Source organism: Marmota monax, unplaced genomic scaffold (assembly GCF_021218885.2).
Source record: "Marmota monax isolate L192 unplaced genomic scaffold, Marmota_monax_Labrador192_F-V1.1 WCK01_AAM20220418_F8-fsc00014, whole genome shotgun sequence".
Taxonomy (NCBI): Eukaryota; Metazoa; Chordata; class Mammalia; order Rodentia; family Sciuridae; genus Marmota; species Marmota monax.
Genome location: NW_026695222.1, coordinates 31,279,453 through 31,303,894, shown reverse-complemented (window position 1 = coordinate 31,303,894; position 24,442 = coordinate 31,279,453). Strand labels below are relative to the sequence as shown.

At 48.4% G+C, this 24,442-nt stretch overlaps 1 protein-coding gene across 1 annotated transcript; it reads left to right on the top strand.

Moving 5' to 3' along the window:
• Positions 1-4,715: 4,715 nt before the first annotated feature.
• Pard6b (par-6 family cell polarity regulator beta) lies at positions 4,716-24,012 on the top strand. The gene is made up of 3 exons (XM_046433797.2): positions 4,716-4,871; positions 10,469-10,691; positions 20,989-24,012. Exons 1-3 carry the CDS (start codon positions 4,806-4,808, stop codon positions 21,816-21,818), a joined length of 1,119 nt encoding a protein of 372 aa, XP_046289753.1. The 5' UTR covers positions 4,716-4,805; the 3' UTR covers positions 21,819-24,012.
• The last annotated feature ends 430 nt before the right edge of the window (positions 24,013-24,442 follow it).

Sequence of the window (24,442 nt, the reverse complement as noted above, 5' to 3'; positions counted from 1 at the left end):
ATAATGACCATAATGGGGAACATTAATAGCCCTATCCTAAGTGCTCGGTACCTGAGAGAAGACAATTAATTCTCTTACTACCCTCATTTTCCAGATGAGGACATGGAGGGTCAGAGGAGTTAAGAACTTGACCGAGGTCACACAGCTGGGTGGCACAGGCAGAACTTGACCGTCAGTACCCGTCCTGCACCAAGCTCTTGGGGACCACTGCAGGCTGCCTCCCAGCCGCTCAGAGAGGTGTTGAAATGTTAAAAAGCGCCTTGTGTGAAAACAAAGAGAAAGGTCTACTAGACATTTCCACTCCGCTCCAAGGGACTTCTCTCCAGGGCCGTGGTGGGCTTGCACTGCGCCGTGCGCCTGATGGTGTGCGGAGCTTCATACACCATCCATCTCTCATCAGAGGGGCAGAGAGCTCTGAGGCTCACGTTGCTTAAGGGAACAGGGTCAAGGTCACCCAGGCAGCAAAAAGCAGAGCAAGGACTTAAATGAACATCTGTCAGCTTAAAAATATATAAAATCCAAGCGTTAGATATAGAGCTTCTCCAGATTCAGAGCTTCTCCGTGCAGCTTAAGATTAAATAAATTGATCCATGAAAAAAGCACCGAGCAGCTCCTGGCACCTGGGACATCTCTTAAAAATGTCAACGCTCATCATCTTTATCAACAACCTCTTGAAAACTAGACTTTTTTTGGCCGATGAATGCAGCCAGTCGACCCTGATGGAAAGATTCCTTTTTTTCGTTCATCTCGGGTAATGTTGAAATGATGATCAATCCCCATCATCTCTGAGGGACCATAGTCTGTTCCGAGCTGGAAGGGAGAGTGGAGATGACCTCATCGGGTGCCTGCATTCACCCACGGAGAAAAGGTCAGAAAGCTAACACCAGGCAGGGCCGAGCCAGGGGCAAGACTGAGGCACAGTGCCCCCACACCACCTCCCACGAAGATGGTCTTTCACCTGGGAGGGCGTCTGGGTTCCTCAAGTCTACAGGGAAGAATTCACTGGTCTCCCCGGCTGTGAGCTCCAGCACCCAGCCCCACACAAATCAGTAAAGCCTTATAAGCCATTAACCAGAAAGCAGATCATGTGACTTAATTCCACCTCTGCTAAAGGGCTTAAAATGCTTCGGTGAGTAGCTGAGATTCATAAATCGACACTTCAGCTCTTTTTCAAAGAATTATTAACCAGCTCCATCAGGACTGGAACTTGAGCAGTCAAGGAGAAAAAGAGCTGGCACGAGAAATTCCCTGCCAAACACTTTGACCCCCAGGGTTGTCTTCCTGCCCCCCCCCCACCGGAGTCACAGGAGGAAGGAGAGAAGCATCATTATGTAAAATGGGGACTAAGAAAATGAACCGTGGAAAAGTACTACAGGGTCTTCCTACCTCAAAGTCAGATTTCAAAGGAGCATCACAGGGTGTTTGCAGAAAGACAGAAAGGTGGGGAGGAGGAGAAGCAGAGGAACTGCCCTGACTTCCCTCACAGGCGGAGACGGGCTGAGCCCACAGGCTGCGGGTGTGGTGCTCTGGTCTCCCATTTACACTAATGATTTTGGGGAACCTATAATTTATGGAGCCCTGGGATACTCATCTCTCCAGCCCACTGAGCACTAATTCTCCCAGGCGTGGAACCAGCTTTTCATTGTACATGTAGGTCTCCATCAGCTTTAGCTTAAGGATTTGGGGGTGGGGAGGGACGGACAGTGGAGAGAAATGAGATTAGGGTCAGTCTTCAAAGGGAAGGAGCAGGAATAGAAATGCTCTCTGTGCGGTTCCTCCAGGCTTTATGCTTCTCCAGAAAGGGTGGAATTCAAGCCTGGAGAACAAGCTTCCAGCCGCCCACCCGCCTGTTAACAGCTCCTGGAACGCAAGGGCTGCCCTCCTCCACACCTTTATCAAAGTCAAGCCATTTCCCACATTCCTTCCTTACACAACCCAGGCACACGCGTGAGTGACGCAGGCCTCAAGCACATTCTGCTTGGGAGATCCAGGAAGCTCTGGCCTGGCCCTCCCTTCTGCAGAGGAAAGTCCAGGCAAAGAGGGATGCCACACCTGGGGGGAGGGGAGGGAGGATGTGACGGCACCTCCAGGAATGCAGGGCCCACGCAGGTGCGTTGGCACTCATGAACTTCCTTCTTAAAAGGCCTGATAAATCAGTACCGATAACAGTAATAAAGCTCAGCCACCCCACAACCAGTCACACAGACCCGGCCCGCCCTAGGCCTCGCCCCGAATGAGGACAGGAGGGTGACAGCTGAGACTGCAGGTGTCCTTAGAGGTTGTAACAAGTTTTCTAGTTCATCAGTTATCACGGTGTGCTCCAGGGATCCCCCGAGAGTCCCTGAGACCTTTTTAGTGGGTTCAAAAGGCCAAACTGTTTTCGCAATCCTGTCATTTTTTTTCTTATCCCCTACTGCCTCATAAATGTATGATGGAATTTTCTAGAGAGGACGTGACATGTGATGACATCATCACAGGTGACTCTTGGCACGTGTGCTTCTGTATTCTTGTGTTTTAAACATCTCAGTTTTAATTCTAAAATGATACTGACAGAGCACATAAACAAAATAAGTTTCCTGTAGTTTTTAAGATACTTTTTAGTTGCAGTTGGACACAGTAATCTTTATTTTATTTATTTTTATGTGGTGCTGAGGATTGAACCCAGGGCCTGGCACGTGCTAGGTGAGCGCTCTACCGCTGAGCCACAAACCCAGCCCCAGTATCCTGTAATTTTTAATAGTGTAAAATTTGAGACCCCAAAAGTTGAGAACTGATGTACTAATTCAAACAGTTAAAGAGTGTCAGGCGGGTGGCCGTCCATCACACTGAGTTTCAATCACATCAGCACTTTCTACCAGGGTGTGGGGAGGCAGGCTTACCATTCCATCAGGTGGCCTGACAAGCCTTAAAATCTTTCTATTTTTCTTTTCTTTTCTTTTTTTTTTGTAGTTGTAAATGGACAGAATGCCGTTGTTTATTTTTATGTGGTGCTGAGGATGGAACCCAGTGCCTCACACATGCCAGGCAAGTGCTCTACCACTGAGCCACAGCCACAGCCTTAAAATCTCCACAAACATTTGATGAACCGGATCCTCCAGGAGAAAGATGCTCCTCACTTTTGAACCCGGGGAGCAAAGGTAGCCAGGAAAAACCAACCCAGCTCCAGCACCCGCAAACACAATTGTGTCAGGCTCTGTGCCAAGCGCTCCCTGTGGGCAAAGCACAGGTGGGAGTTCTCATTCCGGGTGGTGGCAGGTGATTCGTAAAATTCAAAGAGAAATGAGAAAACTGGAACTTGCCAGAGGCTGGGCAGGAGAGGTACAGGTATCAGGAGGGGTTCGCCGTGAATGACGCCCTTATGCCACTTCCCTCCTTGGAAACCCCAGCTTGCCACCAGCGCAGCCCTGTCCTGGCTCCCGGTTCCAACAGCTTGAGCCTTCAGGGGGTGGGGGCTGCTGGGTCCCCTGCAGCCATAATCTGCAATCTCGCCTCCCCAGGGCGCCGAGAACGGTCGGTGCATTAGAGAAAGGGAACTGAACACAGTCCTGAAGCTGGCGCTGTGGAAACAGCAGCCAAGAATGGCTGGAGGGAGACTTCAGAGGTTCAAAATTAAAAGAAAGCCCCGAGAGGCCGCTGCAAACTGCTCGGGCAGCCGGGACCTGCGCGGAGCCCTCCGGCCTGGGCCGCGTTCCTCCCTTCCCGGCGCGCACCCGGCGCCCGGGCCCTGCTGCAGGGCAGGGAGGTGCGGAGCTGCAGGGCAGGGAGGTGCGGAGCTGCAGGGCAGGGAGGTGCGGAGCTGCAGGGCAGGGAGGTGCGGAGCGGGACCGAGGTTCTCCCGGGTAATGCTGCACACGTGGGAAAACTTGAATGTTGCGACCAAGAGTTGCAGCCGACACGAGAGGGTAGCCGAGGGGCATCCCGAATGGACGAGGAGGAGGGTACGGGGAATCCTAACAGCCCCATCGTGCCACGACGACTGACAAGGACGCGCGCTCCAACCCCAAGCACAGGCATCTGACTGGCGCGCGCCTAGCAACGCGAGCTCCAGCTGGGCAACCAGGCGCGCGTCCGCGCGTGCGCAATAAGTTCACATCTCTAGATTCTCCACCAGGTGCGCTCGCGCTTCCGGCCGGTCTCCCTGCGCTGCCTTCCCGGGGCGGAAACTCCAGGGTCAGCGCATGCGCCTTCCAGATCTCTTGCTGGGTCCTTAGAGTAGGCCCACGGCTTCAGGTGATCCCGCCCCTCCCTTGAAGCGCGGGACCAATTGCGTGGCTGTGGGCGGGGATTTGGAGAAGGCGGTCCGCCCATGCGCCGGGCGAGCCGTGTATCGATTGGTTGGCGCTGCGAGCGCAGGTGCGCGCTTCCTATTGGGTGTGGGCGGAGCGCGAGCGGCCGAGGCTGCTCGGAGGCGGCAGGTGAGCGCGCGCACGCGCCGCGGCTCTGGCCTGCTCGGGTTCGCGCGCGCGGGCGCGCCGAGGAGGAGACTCAGAGCGAGGCTGCGGAGCCACTGGCCTCTGCTCCGCCCTCTCCTCCTCCGCCGCGGCTGCCGCCGCCCCCGAGGCACGGAGGGAGGGAGCCGCGTCCCCGCCCGCCGCGTCGCCAGTCCGACCCTCGGTCCCGCCGAGTGAGCAGCTCTCCCAGCCGAGCTGAGCGCGGCCCGCCCCAGGCGCGGCCGCCCCCTCTGCAGGTGCCTGTGACCGGGCGCCGCTCCGCAGCCGCGCTCCGAGCCCGCCGGCCGCGCACTCGCTGCCCGCGCTCCTGAGTGGCGGCCGGCCCGAGGAGGCCGCCGCGGGCCGCGCCTCAGCATGAACCGCGGCCACCGGCACGGGGCGGGCAGCGGCTGCCTGGGCACCATGGAGGTGAAGAGCAAGGTGCGCGGGGCCGGGCCGGCGGGCGGGGGGCTGCGGGGCTGCTGCGGGGCTGCTGCGGGGCCGGGGGACTGCGGGGCTGCGGAGCCGCCGAATCGGGACCTCTGCACCGCGGCAGTGGGGGCCGGGGGCTGGGGGCGCCGTGGCCGCTCCCGACCCCGGCGGGCGCCTCATCTCTTCCCTGAGCCTGGTTCTCGTTTTCAGGGTGGGGGTGAGGGCCAGGTGTTCCCGAGCATGGGGAGCGTTTGAATGCAAGGTGCAGCAAAAGGTTTGGGGGAATCCTACCTGCTGGGCACGGGTACAAGGCTTTTGGGAAACCAAGTTGTCACATAATGTCCCCCTTTCCGTGGCTCTGGGGTGCATCGAGTAATGAAAGGGGATCCCGGTGAACTAAGCAACCCTCTTAAAGTTAGATTTGCTTCCTCCTGTGGCTTTTTCTAGTTCTCACATTGGTATGCATTTAATCTATGAAATTAGCACTATCACCTTACCTTGGAGTGGCACTCTGCACTCGAGTCGCTGCTCTTTTCATTCCACCTTGCTACCTTTTCACATTAAGTGCTTTCACCCTTGACCACCGGTATGCCAATCTGCTGATAATTACTTTGGTATCCACCGAATTCCTAAATCTCAAGGCTCGGTGAGCAGAGTAGTCCATGGGGATTAGTTAGGGAATGCTTTCCGATGGAGGTTTTCAGCTGGAATTTGAAGGTGATCAGCAGACACTGGACTTTTTCAGCAAGCTTTTCATGAGTTGAAGAGCCAAAAGAAGCCTAGATCATGTAGTCTGTTCCCAGAGAAGTATGAGTTGAGAAGATGGGATCAGAAAGGTTTTGACTAGCCCAGGCTCTGCTTTGTGATAAAGCCTTTCACTTAAAGCCTTTTTACCAAATAACTTTTATAGACACTATTGAACATAAGTCAGAGGGCACTGGCTGGACCCTGAGAATATGTAAGATAGAATTGGGAGCTGGCCTGGTGGCACATGCCTGTAATTCCAGCAACTAGGGAGTTGGAGCCCAGCCTCAGCAATTTAGTGAGACCCTGTCTCAAAAATAAAAAGGCTGGGGATGTAGAGCAATGGTGGAGAACCCACTGGGTTCAATCTCTGGTACGGGAAAAAAAGTCGAGAGGCACAGACCATGTAAAGAGGAGATGTAGAATCATATCAAATACAAAAATAAGGAAGCGTCGCTGATGGTAAGGGCACCGGGGAGAATGCAGAATCCAGAGTGTGTATTCACTAACCTATCTATTTTGTGGTACTGGGGATTGAACCAGGGTTGCTTTACCCCATCCCTTTTTGTTTTTTATTTTGAGAGGGGTCTTGCTGGCCTGGAATTTGTTGTGGTCCTTCTGCTTCAACTTCCCTGAGTAGCCAGGGTTACAGGTGTGTGCCATGTGCCCTGCTCCAGGAGTGATTGGGGTAAGGAGAGCGTCCAGGCTCCTGTGGGTGGAGTGGTCTAGGTTTGATAAACAAAGTTCTCTAAGTTTCTATAACTCTGAATCACATCAAGAAAATCTACATTTGTTTCTAAATGTTATTTGTGGTTTAAGAACATGTCTATCAGGCTCTAGTTTGAGAAATAGAAGCTTAATTATAACAATTTAAATAAAGAATACGCTCTTGTCACTGTTCTCCTTGGGACACAGCATAGCTTGAACAAAAGGTTAAGGTGACTTAATATATAAAGCTTGTCCTCCAGCACTGTCTTGCAGTCTTGATTCCTTGCCCAGCGGTTGAATCTTCTTGAGGCATTTCTGTTATAAATCTAGTTTGGGTTTGTGAGAGTTGAGGTAAGGAGAGAAAAACACTTGTGAGATTGCATAATCCTGAAAGGCAGTTTATGGTCCTAATCTTGGTAGAAAGTCCTTAAATTTTTATCATAGGAAAGAATGAGTAAGGATTCTAGGTGTACTGATAATACACTCCAACAGGAAATCATCTCTAGTAGGAGGAAGCCTTGAGCACCAGGAGACTGGAGCTTTAGGCACTTTGCCTTGTCTTCTGTTGGTTGATCTGTGGAACTTTCTTACACTTAGTCTAAACCACATGGTATAAATTTGACCTGCCTTTCTGCACTTCTAGTGAACCATGTCTTTAATTTTTTTTTTTTTTTTTTTTTGTACTGGAGATCAAATCTAGGGCACTTTACTACTGAACTACAACCCCAGCCCTTTTTATTTTTTATTTTGAGATAGGGTGTCGCTGAGTTGCAGTCACTGGCCCCAACTTGTGATCCTCCTGCTTCAGCCTCCGGAATAGATGGAATTACAGGCTGGGCCGTTGTGTCAGACTCCACATCTCAAATAGAAACAAAGCAACCTGAAAACGTTCACTGAATGAAATGTGGCCCCATTGTTCTGGCTGTTGATAAATAGACACAATAGAGAGACTGATACCTTTTGTGTGTGTGTGTGTGTGTGTGTTATTTTTAAATATACCCTATGTTTTAAATTGTGTGTATGGGGGCTGTAACTGAAAATTGAACCCAGGGCACTCTACCACTGAGCCATATCCCCAGCCCTTTTTATTTATTTTTTAAAATTTGTTCTAATTAGTTACACATGACAGTAGAATGCACTTTTGACACATTGTTCACAAATGGAGTACAACTCCTTCCTCTGGCTGAACATGGTGCAGAGTCCCAACTCCTGTGTAATTACATATGTATACAGGGTAATAATGTGTCCCCAGCCTTTTTTCTATTAGAGACAGAGTCTCCGAGTTGCTTAGGGCCTTGCTAAGTTTCTAAGGCTGGCCTGGAACTTGGGATCCTCCTGCCTCAGGCTTCCAAGTTGCTGGGATTACAGGCGTGCCACTGCGCCTGGCTTAAATGTATTTATTGTATTTTTAATGGATTGGAGGAAACATTTGTCAACTTCACCATTTAAAAAATATTTGAGAAGATTTCCTTTTTTTCAGTGCTAAGGATGGAACCCTGGGCCTCATGCATGCTAGGCAAATGCTCTCTCTGCAACTGAGCTAGATGACAACCCCAGCCCACATTTTTGAAAATATTTTCTCTTATGCTACTTTAGTGATACCACAGCTTTTTACAAAACTGATCTTGACAAGGTTGTAGGTAAACTAGGTAAAATGCAGATCCACATTTTAGGAACTATTTTTCTTTTGCATAGAAAACAGTAGTGTCAACTGAGGTTTTTGTTTTTGTTATCTTTTGCTCAGGTTAAGAAAAAGTACAGATAATAAAAATAATGGATAATGTAAATATACCTCCAGTTAAATTTGTGATACACGCTATCATGTGGCCTCTTTAGTAAGTGATTTATCTTCCTAATTGTTCCTGTAGAGTTGGGGAAACTTCTAAATAATCATAATGATGTCCTTTAATAACCTTGGAGCAGGGCTGGGGATATAGGTCAGTGGTAGAGTATTCACTTAACATGCTTAAGACCCTGGCTTTGATCCTCAGTGCCCCCAGAAGAGTTTCTGTGCCATAACATTTCCTAATTATTATTCATGGTTTATTATTCATTGGGTTTGCATTCCTAGAATGTACCAGCAGATTTATTTCTATAGTACTGTTTTTTTCTCATGTAGTAAAAAGTTCTCTCAATCCTCTTGTTTTGTGGCAAGAGACACATCCATTTCTTTTTTCCCTTTTCTGCCAGCATTTGTAAAAGGACACATCTACTGTGAAGCCATACAGTTTTACATTGTCCTTGTCATAGTAGTTAACCTAGAGAAAAAAATGTTGACCAAAGAATTTCATCCAAAAACTTTTGCAAAGGCAAGAAGCACTAAAGTGTTAAGTTATTAGGTGTTACTCCCATTCACACATCAGCGGAGGGGCCAGCCTGCGGATGAGTCAGAAAGCACTAGACTCTACTGTGATACCAGAATCTAGAAAATGGAGGAGAAACCATGGATTGATAACATCAGAAGACTGATAGGAAGGGTGTTCCCTCACTTTATTTACCTTGAAATGTGAAGGTGTGACTGAGCTTTCTGAAAGCTTTAGGTGTGAGTCACCTTATTTTCTTGACAAATGTTAGTATTTATGTTCCAGGAATGTATTTTGGAAACAGTTTTAATTATTAGAGGTAAGAAGTAGTAAGTTTTTATTTTAATTTAGTTTAAAACCAGTGAGTGGTATGGCTGTAAGCAAGACAGGCGGACGTTTTAGATAGAGCAAAAACAATGGGTCCAGGTAGCTTTGGGCCTTTTGGGAAATGAACTGACATATTTGTAAACTGTTCACAATGTCACGATGGGGACTTTCTCTGTGGTGCTTGTGGGTGTCCCAGTGGTGTATCAGTATTTCCTGGTAATAATGGGTGGTTGAAAGAGTGGTTGGCAAACATGGGTTTAAAAAGCACGTGCTCTACCACTGAGCTCTACCTGCAGCTAAAACCTCTACTTGGGACTTACTGAGATTTTTGTTTGTGTTTTTTGGGCGAGGTGCTGGGCATGGACCCCAGAGCCTCGGAAATGCTAGGCAGGTGCTCCGCTGAGCCCTACCCCTAGCCACTTAACTGAGCCCTTATTATGTCTGTAAGAGGGTGATTCAAGTTAGGTAGCATTTCCCAAGCTTAAGTGACTGGGACACTTTTCAAGGAAGGCTGATGAACCTTTCTTGCGGATCCCACATTAAGTTCCAGATTCCGTTGGCGGACTGGGTGAAGGCAGTCCTCGATCTTGACTAAGAACACTGCAGTGAACTGGCCTTGGGAGGGCAGAGGTGTCAGGAGGCAGTCTTGAAAGTCACAACAGGAAGATGAGGGGAGACACTGATGGAGGTGTCTTCCTTCTTATCTGTGATCCCTCAGTGCCTGCCTGCAGTAATTATCCCCTTTGCCCACTAATTAGGGAGCTTCTGAAGCAGGCCCGAGCCTTGCAATCCCCAGGGTCCAGCACCTGCTAAGCACGTAAACACTTCTTGCACTAATTGGCCAGTGCATTTGATGTATTAATAAAGCCTGTTTCTACCTTAACACAGGGAAGGTTCTTATCTCTGTACTTTTTACTTGGGGCAGTGCTGGGCTCCAGCCGGGGCCTCGCTGGGCAGGCACACCAGCTGGGCAGGCACAGCAGCGCGGAGCATGGCCGCCGCCTGCCTGTTCCTCACGTGGTGCCCCCACTTGCATCAGACCTTCCTGTCAAAAAGCTCAAAGTCCTTTTTATATATCTTGCTATTGATTCTTGCCACATCCCATGAGATGGTAGTTCCTTTTACGGGAAAAGAAACTCAGATGCTTTCTACTAGTGGTCGGAATAAAGGCTGAGCATGTCTCCGTCCTCCCCGGCCCGGCAGAGTGAGGAGAGCACTGCTGTGGGTCTGGACTCCAGGCAGGCTCTGGGCTGAGCCACTGCAGGGCAGCGCCCAGGGAGGCCTGGGCACCGTGGAGTGGGCGAGGCCTGCGTCTCTGAGAGTGCCCTTCAGAGACCAGCAGTGGGGCATAGTCTTGTGCCATTCTTCTGTTTTGGAATCTGATAATGAGGCTGCTGACGAGAGACCATCTTCTTTATTAAGGGGAACACTGCTGTGCTTGTGTGCTTCTGTGCCGTGTGTTTTCAAACTGGGTCCCTCTGTTACTTTTTTTTTTTTCCTAAAATCACTATGTTGTGTTTGTAGTTTGGAGCTGAGTTTCGTCGGTTTTCACTGGAAAGATCAAAACCTGGAAAATTTGAGGAGTTTTATGGCCTCCTGCAGCATGTTCATAAGATACCCAATGTGGAAGTGCTGGTGGGCTACGCCGACATCCACGGGGACTTACTGCCCATCAATAATGACGACAACTATCACAAGGCCGTGTCCACAGCCAACCCGCTGCTTAGGATCTTCATACAAAAGAAAGGTAAGTATTGTTTAGAAAAATTCTTAGAAATAGAAGTAGTGTATTTCCCCCATTTGATTGGATACACAGACTTGCTACAAACTTAGTGAATAAAGATTCTATGTAAATCCTTTTTTTTTTTTTTTTTTGGTACCAGACATTGAACCTGGGGGCGCTTAACTACCGAGCCACATCCCCAACCCTTTTTTAATATTTTATCTAGAGACAGGGTCTCGCTAAGTTGCGGATGCTGGCTTTGAACTCGTGATCCTTCTCAGCCGCTGGGATCACAGGTGCTCACCACCATTCCGGGCTGTGTGAATCTCTTTACCATGTTAATGGACAAGTAGGTCAAAACGTGTGATATTGTTGGTTTAATTAGTATTTTTACACTTAGACATTGAGTGTACTTTAGAAAATTTGTTTTTAAATGTTTTTGTTTTAACGTCTTAGGCTTTTTTAAAAATAGAAACTAGAAATTTATGAAATCTTCACCTTCTTTTTTTGTAATATTTATTTTTTAGTTCTAGTTGGACACAATACCTTTATTTTATTTACTTATTTTTATGTGGTGCTGAGGGTCGAACCCAGGGCCTCGCACTTGCTAGACGAGTGCTCTACGGCTGAGCCCAGCCCAGCCCCATCTCAGCTTCTTGACTGGATTGCTGTCCGTGTGGAAAGACGGTGATGAGAGCTTGGCAGTTGGGTGGTGACCCACTGTAAGTGCTCTGTCACCCACTTCGTCTTCCAGCTCTCCGTGTCATTACAGGGTGGAGGTAATTATGTGTGCTGCTGGGCCTCGAACCCAAGGCACTCGATCCTGAGGTCTCTGAGTTGCGAAGGGTCTTGCCCAGGTTGGCCTCATGCTTGTGGTCTTCCTGCCTTAGCCCCCAAGTGGCTGGGATTGCAGGCTTGGGCCCCATAGTCAGCTGAATATGATATCTTGTGGGTGACTGCAGATTACTCAGTTCAGAGCAGCGCCCTGGCTTACAGTAGGCACCCAGGAAATGTCTTCTCTCTTTTCCTTTTTAGGATGCTTGTCACAGAAATAGTATAAAACTAGTTAATTGTCTGGAAAATGAGGTAGCAAGTCATGGATTCAGAGATGTGTAAGCGCAGTCTCGTAAAAGAACATTTGCTGTGACTGTCTGGCAGGCATTTTCAAATGTTTTTGGAGTCCCAAAATTTTTCAAACTTTATAGCCTCCTATGTGTGTGTGTGTGTGTGTGTTTGCACACAAAGTGGGCAGGGTAGGCATCATGGTGTGTGCCATTTCTGTTTAGTAAGAAGTTTGAGGTTTTCTAAGAAGCCAGCATGAGAGCGTGGAGCCCGTGTTGGGATAATTGAGCCTTTAGAACATAAAGGTTGGTGAACGAACCAGAAAGTGGTTTGAGAAAAGGGTGGTGATCACCCTGAAGGTAAAACTTTGTTTATTTGGACCACTCCGCTTTGAGATCCCACTGATAGTGTATCTTTGCTTTTCTGGGTTTGGAGAGACTAAAATCCATCAACAAATAAACCTCCAACTTCTGTCCCTGTCACTTGACTTACTGACAGAATCTTTCAGAATCTCCTGAGGCAAATGTCAGAGCTGTTCAGCTGGGGTGTAGCGTGGCCAGGACCTGGCCTTGGGAAGATGGTTCTGGCTGCTCAGGATGGGCCAGAAGGGTAGTAGCCTTGGGACAGAGAGCCAGGAGCAGGTGTTAGACAGCAGACCCACCGTGAAGCTGCCCAGGAGGGGGAGAGGCGTGGAAAGCCCTGGACAAAGGTGCACCGCGAAGCGGCTGAGTCAGGGCGTCACACCGGCTGGTGCAGAGAAGGCTGCGTCTGGCTGCTGGGGCCGAGTCGAAAAGCAGTGGAGGGTGAAGGAGAGATTGATTTAGGAAAGAAAATTTGGTCCTAGGACAAATAATCTATCAGGCTGATGGGTCGAACATGCCGTCCAGAAGACTGGGGCCAGGATGAGGACCTGGAGCCTGCTGGACTTGGAGGTCCTGGAACGGGGCAGGTGAGAGTGGGGGAGTAGGTGGCGGGCCTCTGCAGTGAAGACCAGGCTAGGACCCTGGAAGGCGAGACCAGGATGCTGGAGGACGACAGCGCGTCCAGGAGTGAGGAGGACAAAGCAGTTGAAGGGAACTGGTCATCTTAGGCTAATTAACTTGGGTCATTTTGGTTGAATAATGATCTTCTCTTATTAGCAGTTAAAATTTTTATTAAAAATTTAGTTGCTGCTTATTCAAATGCAGAATGGTTTTTAAACTACAACTATCAGACAAAGTTTTGCTGGATCATCCCCTTTGTTAGCGAAAGATTGTCAGTCAGGTTTTGAACCGTCACATGTTTTACTCCTAGAAGATTAACACATTCATGCCCAAGGAGTCCTATCATCTTTTAAAGTTATCATGCCCGGTGTGGTGGCCTCTAATCCCACTGGCTCTGGAGGCTGAGATAGGAGGATCTTGAGTTCAAAGCCAGCCTCAGCAACTTAGCAAGGCCCTAAGCAACTCAATGAGGCCCTGTCTCTAAGTAAAATATAAGAAAGGGCTGGGGATGTGGCTCAGTGGTAAAGCACCCCTGAGTTTAAATTCCCGATACCAAAAAAAAAAAAGTTATCTTCTGCTATTTCCTTTTAAAATTTTTACTTACTGCTTGGTGTGATCTTTTTTTTTTTTTTTTTTTTTGTGGTGCTGAGGATCGAACCCAGTGCCTCATACATAGCAGACGAGTGCTCTACCACTGAGCCACAACCCCAGCCCCTTGGCATGATCTCTGTTGAGACCTATGAATGTTTCTATTTTTGTTGTGGCCATCCTAGCTTAGAAGCATGTTTATATGTGAGCAAGTGTTTCTGTGTGGTAAAGGTCGGAGGTCTCCTAGAGCTTGATTTAGAGAGAGATGAGCCGTCCGGGCCAGGTGTGGCGGTGCACACCAATCTCGGCAACTCTGGAGCCTGAGGCGGGGGATCACAAGTTCCAGGCCAACCTGGGTAACTTAACAAGACCCTGACCCAAAATAAAAAATGAAAAGGGTGGGGATGTAGCTTAGTGGTAGAGCGCCCTTGGGTTCTGTCCCTGTACTGCAGAAGAGTGGGGGAAGGGGAAACAGGCAGTCCGTTCAGCAGGAAGGGTTTTGTGGTCCTCCAGATGGAACCTAGGCCCCTGCCTATGCTAGGATAGTGCTTATTTGTTTTTTAGTTTTCGGTGGACACGACATCTTTATTTTATTTTTATGTGGTGCTGAGGATCAAACCCAGTGCCCCGCGCATGCCAGGCGAGCGCGTTACCGCTTGAGCCACATCCCCAGCGCCGAGATTTTTAGTTTTGAGAATATAAGTATGGTGACCCAGGAGGCTGACACGGGAGGATTGCAGGTATGAGGCCTGCCTCAGCAGCTTAGTGAGGCCCTGACCTAAAATAAAAATTGAAAGAAAAACAAAGCTAGTTAGGGGGATCTGAGGATGTAGCTCAGTGGTAAAGCACCCTAGTTTCAATCCCCAGTACTAAAACATTTTAAATGTAAATGTAATGCAAATATGACTTCAGCAAAAAATGAAAGTAGGTTGGTTCATTCATTCCTGTTTAAAAACTCCTTGATGGCAGCCAGGTGTGTTGGCACATGCCTGTGATCCCAGCAACTTGGGAGACTGAGGCAAGAAGATTGTAAGTTCCACGCCAGCCGCAGCAACTCAGTGAGGCCCTAGCAACTTAGCAAGACCCTGTCTCAAAGTAAAAAATAAAAGGGGCTGGGGATGTGGCTCAGTGGCTAAGTGCCTGGGCTCAGCCCGGGCTGCCTGCCTTCTGTCCCTCCCTGGTGCAGTTGCTGGCCCTGTGCTGGGCTTGCTCCTGCCTGGCTGCCCTGCTGAGCTCAGCCAGCTTTGTGGGGGTCTCTTCTGACCACCCTCCTACCTCTCCCGGTTTCCCTGTGAAGACCTGAAGCGCGTCTTTGAGCGTGCTAGCTTGTGTTTTCTGTCCTGTTTACCGCCACGTCCCAGCATCTGAATTGGTGACAGACTTACACTGTGCGGTGTGATTCATGCCCGTGCTTTTTTTCTTTTAAACAAAGCCGAACAGATGGTTAAGTAGAAGGCTGATTTTATGAAAACCTTAATGAACAGTGAATTCAGGAAACTAATAGAAAAGGTGACATTAAGTACAGTTACATTTGACTGCTTAATTACAGCACATTCTGTTTCCTTAGCTGTTGATATTCCAATTAAGGATCAATTGGGCAGCAGTTGTACTTGATGTGGTACCAGGGGAGTTTTTTTTAAATGATTATTTGTGTGTGTGTGTGTGTTGCTGGGGATTGAACCCAGGGCCTTGTATATGCGAGGCAGGCACTCTACCAACTGAGCTATATCCCCAGCCGAAATGTGATTTTTAAAAAAAGGAAATTCCAAAACCATTTAGATTTTGAAACCATGTCATCTTTTAAAATTTGATACTCTACTAAAAATGTGTCTTTGAAGTGAAAGCTAGTAATTGAATGTGTAAACTACTTTATAGACCCAATCCAAGATAGCATTGTTGCATATCTTGAAGTTTTATGTTTTATAACAATTTATTTAAAGAAAAAACACTCCATTTCGTGGGCTGTTATCACAGAAACAAAAATAAATCAAAAAACATATCTTAAAAGTTATTTTCACAAAGAAGATTCTCAACTCTTCGACAAGCGCCCCTGTTGGAGCATTACAGTTCATCCTGATGTATTTGGGAGAAGAGAAGGTACAAAATAATTTTCTCTCTCATTTTTTATGCTACAACTATGCACTGAACAGTTTTAGGAAAATATTCTTTTAAAAAATACCCTTTTTTTTTTTTTTTAAGACAAAACCCCAGGTCATTTCTGTAGGATGGGATACAGCCAGGAAAATGGGTTTTTTCAAAGTTTCCCAGTTGTGATCAGCCAAGTCGGACCCAGTAACGTGTCAGAGCACCCCCAGGCCTGCCTCATCTAGCCAGAACATCTGCACCCAGACTTTTTGCCGCATCACTGTCTGTTTTTACATATCCAACAAGAGTGCTCACATCTTGGATTGTTCAGAGGAGTTTGTTAAAACAATCCAAGGGATATAAATATCACTTATTTATTTATTTTATGGAACTGGAAATCGAATCCAGGGGCTTACTGAGCTATATCCCCAACCTTTTTTTTGGGGGGGGGACAGGGTCTCCCTAAGTTGCCCAGGCTGGCCTTGAACTTGGGATCCTCCTGCCTCAGCCTCCTGAGGGGCTGAGATCACAGATACTTGCCACCATCCCTGACTAGGGCTATACATTTTAGTAGTGAATTACAAAATATGGTTTAACAAAAGGTATGACCCCAGAAATGAAGAGATTGTAGAGTCACATCTGAACATGTGACACCAGTTCCTCATGACAGAAACCTGGGTGTCACCTTGAGCACATACCTGTTTTCCACTCAGTCACCGTGACTGTTAAAACTGTGCTCCCGGTCCTCACCGCCTCTGCTGCAGCTAGGCGCCGTGCTGACTCACTGCGTACCCTCCCGTCCTCCCTCTGGTCACTTCCAGCTTGCAGCCACATGGAGTTTGTGGACAGACCAGATGAGATTACCATCACTCCCCTTGAAATCCTTGGCTTCCTCCCTTGGCCTGAGGCAAAGTCCACAAAGGTCAACACTTTGCTGGAGGCCCTGCCTGTGGCTGCCCCAGCCCCCTGGGGTGGGCTCTGGACTCCTCACTCTCCCCCTCCCCTACCTAGACTGCCCTTCACCTGCCTGCCCTGGCTCTTCTCTGTTGCATCCTGTGCCCGGAATGTTCTTCTTTCCTTCTCCCTGATTAGCTCCTGGGCTTTTCTAGTCTCAGCAGAAACCTCGATTTCCTGAAGAAATATCTTCTTAGCACCAAGCCAGGCTCCTGCCCTCAGCACCTGTGTGTGTGTGTGTGTGTGTGTGTGTGTGTGTGTGTGTGTGGAGAGAGAGGTGCTGGGAATTGAACCCAAGCACCCTGTCGCTGAGCCATACCCCCAGCCCCCTCCCCAGCCCCGCTTTTTTTAAAAATAAATTTTGAGACAGGTCTCACGAGGGTGAGGTTGGCGAGGCTGCCTAGAATCTCCTGAGGGTCGAGGTGACGCGTTTGTGCCTAGCTGTGCCTTTGTGATGCTGTAGTTATGTGACATTTGTTAGTCACCGTCCTTTCCAATTTTATACAGTAAGCACCCTGAAAACAGGTGCCATGTCTGTTTTGTTCTCTGAATCTGCCCCACAGAGCACGATGCCTGGCATATAGTGTTTACTGAATGTTTTCTATACTGGGAAATGGAGGGATCTGTAAATTTTGAATATTGCTTGAAGTGTTGTTCAGTCTTTTCAAGGTTGCCAGATGTATTTATTTAACCATTTGCGTTAGAGCAGTTGTAAACTAAGGACTGCGGCTGTGTTCTGTAAATAAGTTTCCCTGCTCCTTCTATGTCCTGCCTATGGCTGCTTTTGCAAGGGACGGCAGTACCTAAGACAGGTCTCTCTGACCCTTGATGGGAACAACTGTCAGACCCCTGGATTAGAACGTTTTAAACAGTAATTTTATTTCCTGTCTCCCTCTGAATTTCCAGTGGGCACCTCTTGGCTTTCGTGACCCCTCGCTGCGCATGGTCACTGATTGGCTGGCTGGTCTGACCCTGTGGGGCCAGTGGGGTTCATGGAGAGCTGTTTCTTGTTTTCAGATTTGCTTTTTGTTCACGACAAGAGTTTATTTCTTGTTTCTATGCCTGCTGCTCATAGTGGCCCTTACTTCCTCTGGCTCAGGTGAGCAGGCTTTGCAGAACCAATGCGAAGGAGTAAGAGCTGAGGGAGGCCCTGTCGTTCTCCCCGTAGGTCAGCCTCAGGGACTGGCCTGGTGAGCGTGGCCACGTCCACTGGCTGCTCAGGCCTTCCAGGTGGGTCCTGGTTCCTTGTAGGTGGCTGGGATTGCTGGCTCGGTGACGCTGGCTGGTAGTTCTGCTCCGTGGGCCTGCGTCCTGCCTGTGGTGGGATCTGGCTGTATACAGTGGAGGCTCGCTGTGCGTCAGGTGCGCAGACTCCGGCCTCGCCCCGAGTTGAGTGCTCCCATGTGCACACTCGTAGAAAGTCGCTGGGTTCCTGGTGGACATTCACCTTTACACTTTACACTAACACCCTGCACCCTGGCTTTCTGCCAAAATATTTCTTTCCCAGTGGCTGGAAACTGATTAGCTAGATGGGAGAACAAAGGTGCCTTTGTGCTGGAGCATATTGCTTTTGAGAATTTAGCAGAGAGCATTCAAATGGAGTCGGGATGCGATGCCAAATTATGCAGATTCGGAGGTTTTTTGGTCAGGTTTCCCATGAGCGGGTTTGTGGGCAACTTGGCTTTGTTCTCAGTCTGTACTCTGGAATTTCCCTTATAAATGTTGTGTAGGCTTTCATCATTGGTTGTTTTAAAATTTAAAGAGTGTGTATGTGTGTTGTGTGTGTGTGTGTGTTTGAGAAAACACACTCAGTAGAAGATAATGTTAATAAAGTCTTAGCCAAAATTTGCAGAGAAGCAAGCCTCGTGTATCAGCAGACTTGTTTCCAACACCAAATTGTAAGTAACTTTCGGTTTCTGTAAGAACACAGTGTAAATACCTTAGAAACCAAGAGAGTCCCGGTGGGGGGAGTGCCACAAGTGGGGTCCCTAGTCTTACACATTCACCTCAAAGTAGATTTGGAAGAGTTCATGTGGCATCAGAAAAGAACACAAGTGTCCCTGTGCCCTGACGCAGGCCGTGACCATGCTGTGGACTGGGCGTGCTGGCCCACTGGTTCAGTTCTTTCTATGTAACTTATTTGATGAAGGTGATGGTCACCGCCGAGGGTGAGAATGGGGACAGAGCAGGGCACTGGGTGGTGAAGGCAGTGCCTGTTGCTTCCTGGAGACCAGAATTTCAGACTAGTTCTTTCTGGGGATCAGGGAACCTTCTGCCTTCCTCCCCGGCCGTACTGGGGATTGAACCCAGGGTGCTTTATTCCTGAGCCACGTCCCTTTTTTATTTTATTTTATTTCTATTTATGGGGCAGGGTCTCCATGAGTTGAACCTGGGATCCTTCTGCCACAGCCTCCGAGTGCACCACGCGCTGCGCCACGCCAGTCTCCTCATTCCAGTCAGTTTGAAGATAGGGCTTCAACTTTTGTTCTTGCTGTTGACTTTGTTTCTTTTTCGCTCCTGACCCTCTGATGTTTTGCTTGTAGACCGTCTCCCTTCAGTCGCAGGGTTGAACAATGTCTGGGTCAGGGGCCCCTCTTTCCCTTAGTTTAGGTCAGAGATTACAAATTGATGACTTTTAACCTCAAACCCCAGGTTTGTAATTCGGTGCAAACAGGTATTTTCTTATTGGGGTGTTAATGTTTTAAAATGGCGAGATTTCGCCTGGAAACAAGGCTTTGTAAAGGCGTGAAGAAAGCCTGCCCGGGGCTGCGGCGCAGCTGTGCCTTCTTAGGAGCTCTCGGGTTTGCCAGAGCCTGGCCTCCTTGTCTGTCACTGTGACATGGGTGCCAGTGCACTTTGTCTTTCACACACTGAAGAAAAGTTAAAAATCTTACCCTCGGCCTCATTTTTTTTTTCTCTCTTTTGATACCACTAGTTGAACCCAGGGCACTGAACCACTGAGCCTCATCCCCAGTCACCCACGTTTAAATTTTTTTTTTTTAAATTTTGAAACAGTATCTTGCTAAGTTGCTGAGGCTGGTTTTGAACTTGCGAACTCCTGAGCTGCTGGGATTATAGGCCTGTGCCACCGCTCCCGTCTATACCTCTGCCTCTTTGGGAAAATGAAAGATTAGGAACCCGTAGGTGGTGCCACACACGGAGGCTGAGGCAGGAGGAGTGCAAGTTCAAAGCCAGCCTTAGCAAAAATCGAGGTGCTAAGCTCTCAGTGAGACCCTGTCTCTACATAAAATACAAAATAGGGTTGCAGATGCGGCTCAGTGGGCAGGTGCCCCAAGTTCAATCCCTGGTACCACCCCCCCAAAAGAAAAGAAAAAAAAAAAAACCTATACAAAACCAAGGGAGAGAGTCATTTGCAGATCAAAATCCCAAAGTATTTGCTACACGCCAGCTTCGTTTAATCACACTATCTGCCCTGTTTCTAACCACTTGATTTGTTCTTGTTTCCATATCTGATTGGTGCACTGTAGTTGTACGTGGTGGGATTTGTCGTCACAGGTTTGCACATGCTCACGTAGGACGGTCCATTAGGCCTGTGTGACCCCGTGCCTGCCGGTTCCCTCCCCTCTTCCTTCCGTCCCTGTCCTCTGTTGATCTCCCTTCAGTTTCCATGAGACGCCCTCCCTTGGCCCTCCTCTGTGCCACCTTTCTTCTCCTCTTTCCTCTGTAGCTTCCACCTGGGAGGGAAAGCATCTGACCCTTGACCTTCTGAGTTTGGGTCATTTTGCTTAACATAATGTTCCCAAGTTCCATCCATTTTCCTGCAAATGCCACAATTTCATTTTCTTGGTGGCTGAATCTAACTCCAGGACGTAAGTGCCACACTTTCTTTATCCATTCATCCACTGACGGACCTGGGCTGTCCCTGGTGTGGCTGTTGTGAGTTGTGCTGCTGTGAGCGTAGGCCTGTGTGTCCCCGAAGTGAGAGGACTGTAATTCTTCAGGTTCAAGACTGAGGAGTGGAGCGGCCGAGCCTTGTGGTGGCTCCGGGCCTGGTCTCTAGGCGCCTCTGGGCTCCTCCCCATGGTGGCTGTGCTAATTCACAGTCCCCCAACAGTGTGCTAGGGCTCCTCTTCCCCCAGAGCCTCTCCAGCGTTGATTATTGGATTTTGCTTGGAATTGATTTACTTGGGAATCAAGGATCCCTCTTGTGTCCTTGAGTGGAATATAAGCATGCAAATTGGAAGTCTTTTAAACAAATGAAGGAAAAACATATTTAAAGTAGCTGGTTTAAAATGATGTGTAAAGAATGCATGTGCTGCCGGGCAGAGCAGCCTCCGCCTGTGTTTCCGGAGGCAGGAAGATTGCCTGAGACCACCTGGACGACACAGTTAGACCCATCTTAAAAACAAACAAACAAACAAAAAAAACCTTTGTAAGACCTATTAGAACTTTGTTTGCCACAGTCACTGCCGTGTGTCAAGCTGGTGACTTTGTGATGTGAGATTGAGAGGCCCCCTAGTGGCTGTTCTGGGGTGTGGCACATCGCACTGTGATGTCCTGACTAGAATGATGTGATATTTAGTTTATGTACCAAGTACATTCGAGTTGTCCTCCCTGTACAGATTGAACTGCGGCAAATGATCATTTCTACAGTGTCTCTGTAACTATTTTATTTTATTTTTAAACAGAAGAAGCAGACTACAGTGCCTTCGGTACTGACACGCTGATAAAGAAGAAGAACGTTTTGACCAATGTGTTACGTCCTGACAACCACAGAAAAAAGCCACACATAGTCATCAGTATGCCCCAGGACTTCAGGCCTGTGTCTTCCATCATAGACGTGGACATTCTCCCGGAAACACACCGTCGGGTTCGTCTGTACAAATACGGCACCGAGAAGCCCCTGGGGTTCTACATCCGGGACGGCTCAAGTGTCCGAGTCACGCCACACGGGCTGGAGAAGGTCCCTGGGATCTTCATCTCCAGGCTTGTCCCAGGGGGTCTGGCTCAAAGCACAGGACTGCTGGCTGTCAATGACGAGGTCTTAGAGGTCAACGGCATCGAAGTCTCAGGGAAGAGTCTTGACCAAGTGACTGACATGATGATCGCCAACAGCCGCAACCTCATCATCACGGTGAGACCAGCGAACCAGAGGAACAATGTTGTCAGGAATAGTCGGACTTCCGGCAGCTCCGGCCAGTCCACCGATAACAGCCTTGTGGGCTACCCGCAGCAGATGGAACCAAGCTTCGAGCCAGAGGACGAGGACAGCGATGAAGACGACATCGTCATTGAGGACAACGGCGTGCCGCAGCAGATTCCCAAGGCCGTCCCCGAGGCCGAGAGCCTGGAGTCCTTAACACAGATAGAACTCAGTTTTGAGTCCGGGCAGAACGGTTTTATTTCTTCCCACGATGTGAGCTTAGCACCCGTAGCAAGTGGCACAAACACGGAATTCGAAACCCGAGCTCCAGATCAAAAACTCTTGGAGGAAGATGGGACAATCATAACCTTGTGAAGCCATAGCTGAGGTTTTCTGGGGACTGGCTGGGACTGGAGCATATACCTGTGAACCAGGCGAGGGGTGGGCATGGAAGAGGGCTGCGGCCTTGACCTGGGGTTAAAGTGGGCAGTGCTGCTGAGATAAACCCGGGACTCTGAGCTGGATTTAAGTCTAAAACAAGGGGCCTTGGCTTGTGAAATCACGTGCTGTTGTGTTTTTCTCTGGAGAACTGGACGTTGGCGCTCATTCCCAGACCTGCGTGCGGCGCTGGGTCATTTCTGCTTGAAGTGGCTGCATGTTTAACCTGCTGTGCAGAGCCCCGTCGGTTTTCCCTGTATGTTCTTAAATTTGATGTGAGGAGGGCTGGTGGCCTCCTTTGTACACTGGGGACCTCAGTCCTTCTGTTCCCGGTATTATGTTTTGATTTTTTTCCAGTGTTGTTCCTCTGTTGTTCATTTTAACCACTTGTTTTCTCAAATGTATCTTTACCCCGGTTCCTGAGAAGCCGGTCGCCATTTCGAGGAGTTGCTTCCCAGATTGCACAGCACAGGAGCTCCGTCCCCGGTCCTGAGGCTGTGACGGCTGCTCACGGTGGCTTCGCCTGGCCGCAGCTTCCTGGGTGCAGACTGGTTCTGTGCGGCAGGACGGATGCCCTAAAAGTCAGTGCCATGACTGGCCACCTAGGAGCTGTCCCCCAGCCGGGCCTCTTTCCAGGTCCCACTGGAGTCGCTCCCTTTGATGGCTCTTCACGTCCTCCCTGGTACGGTCACCCTGGATTAAAAAGGTCTTCACACACAGGACAAACGTGCACTTTCATACAAAAACAGTTGGGTTTTCCTTTGGGATTTCTAGAAAACTGTCTTCACTTTATGAGCTGTGCTCGTCCACAGCAGGTCGGGCTCGTGGCTATTTATTACTTTCCAACCCATCAACTAGGACAGGTTAGAAGCTGCTGCTTTCATCCCTGGCTGGTCCCGCTGGGTCGCGTGCAGACGCCGAGCATGCAGGCCGGGAGCCCCTGGGGCTCGAGGAGTTATTTATTGATCAGCCTTCGTAGGGCTAGTGTGGACACACTTGTGACAATTGTGTGCTGTTAAAACAATGAAGATCCCAATGACTCCGTGTTGAAGGACGCTCTCAGTTCATGGTGGAGCATATGAAGAAGCCAAGTCCTGAGGAGTGCAACCACTGGACTCAGGACGTCACTGTGCTGTTCACATCACCACTAGGCATGTCACCCAGAAACCGCCAGCTGGCCGCACGGTGGCCATCTGCCCCCTTGGCAGCGGCATTCCTGCTCTGACATTCCGAGTCTTAGAAACTGCACTCTTGAGCGGCAAGAGATCGGTAGACGCAGAAGGTTCCATTCATGTTTGACAGAAGGTGGTTGGTGCGAGGGTCCAACATTAAGTAAGAACACTTTACATGCTACCTCTCCCCACTCCCTCCCTCTCCCTCCCTCCCCCTCCCCCTGCCTCCCTCCCCTCCCCCTCCCCCTGCCTCCCTCCCCTCCCTCCCTCTCTCCCCCCTCTCCCCCCACTTTTTTTTTTTAAACAAAGTTTTAACATTAGAACTTTTCTCTTGGGGAAAAAATACTTCAGGGCTTGACTTTTGTACAAATTTTAACTGTAAAATACAGATTTATCTTGTATCTGTTCATGAAAATGGAGATCAAGGCTGCTAATGCTTTTTATTTTAACTATCCCATTAAGGAGATATGTCTGGTGTTTTCAACTCAATCTCTGTCTTTTAAATTATTGGCGGAATAATTGATTACTAGACATATTGTAAAACCAATAGATTGGTTATACAATAAAATATCAACTCATTGGTAGGTAGTCTGAATCGGTTATTTCAAGTGCACCTTATTAACACAAATATCAGTGGGTCCAGTGTAAAATCTTACGGTACTAAATGTCAAGCCTAACTGTGAATTCTGTTGTGTATCTTAAGTAAGTTTATGATAACGTTCTCAAGCTGTCAACAAAATATATGTACTTTTGTGAACTATGAATTTTCTAATTAAATTTTACATGATATAACATAATTTTTACATGAATAATACTTTGTTTAAACTATCAAATGTCAGTATTTTACTACAATTTTATTATAAAATATACATTATCACTAAATGAACTTTGATTTTAAAAAATCAAATTAGCTTTAGTTGTATATTATTTTTTACAAATAAAGATAGACTTGCAAAAAGGCTACTTTCTTGTTTGAAATTATATGAGATCATCCAACAGATACATGCTGAGCACCCACCCTAGGAGCTGGGTAGAGGGGACACTGCGTCATGACAAGGTCCCTGCTTCCCTACTGTGACCACTGAGAGGTGAACACCTGGTTCGTCTGCATTTGCTGCACCTGTGTGTGGGTACCTGTGTGGGCTGACGGAAGGTGACATTTAAAATAGATAATTCTGATAGCATAGAAATGACACACGGTGTCCCCAGCATTGGCACCAGTATTCTTCCTGATTGTCGGAGCCAGAAGTCTGACAGGAGAGTGTGTCTCCTGACATTCAGATCGCTATTGTGCTATTCATCACCACCTCTGTACTCCGCCCCTATGCGTCTAATCGAGTTCATACTGGGAAATCGAAAAGGCCTGAGGTAGACGACATTCTTGAGCCA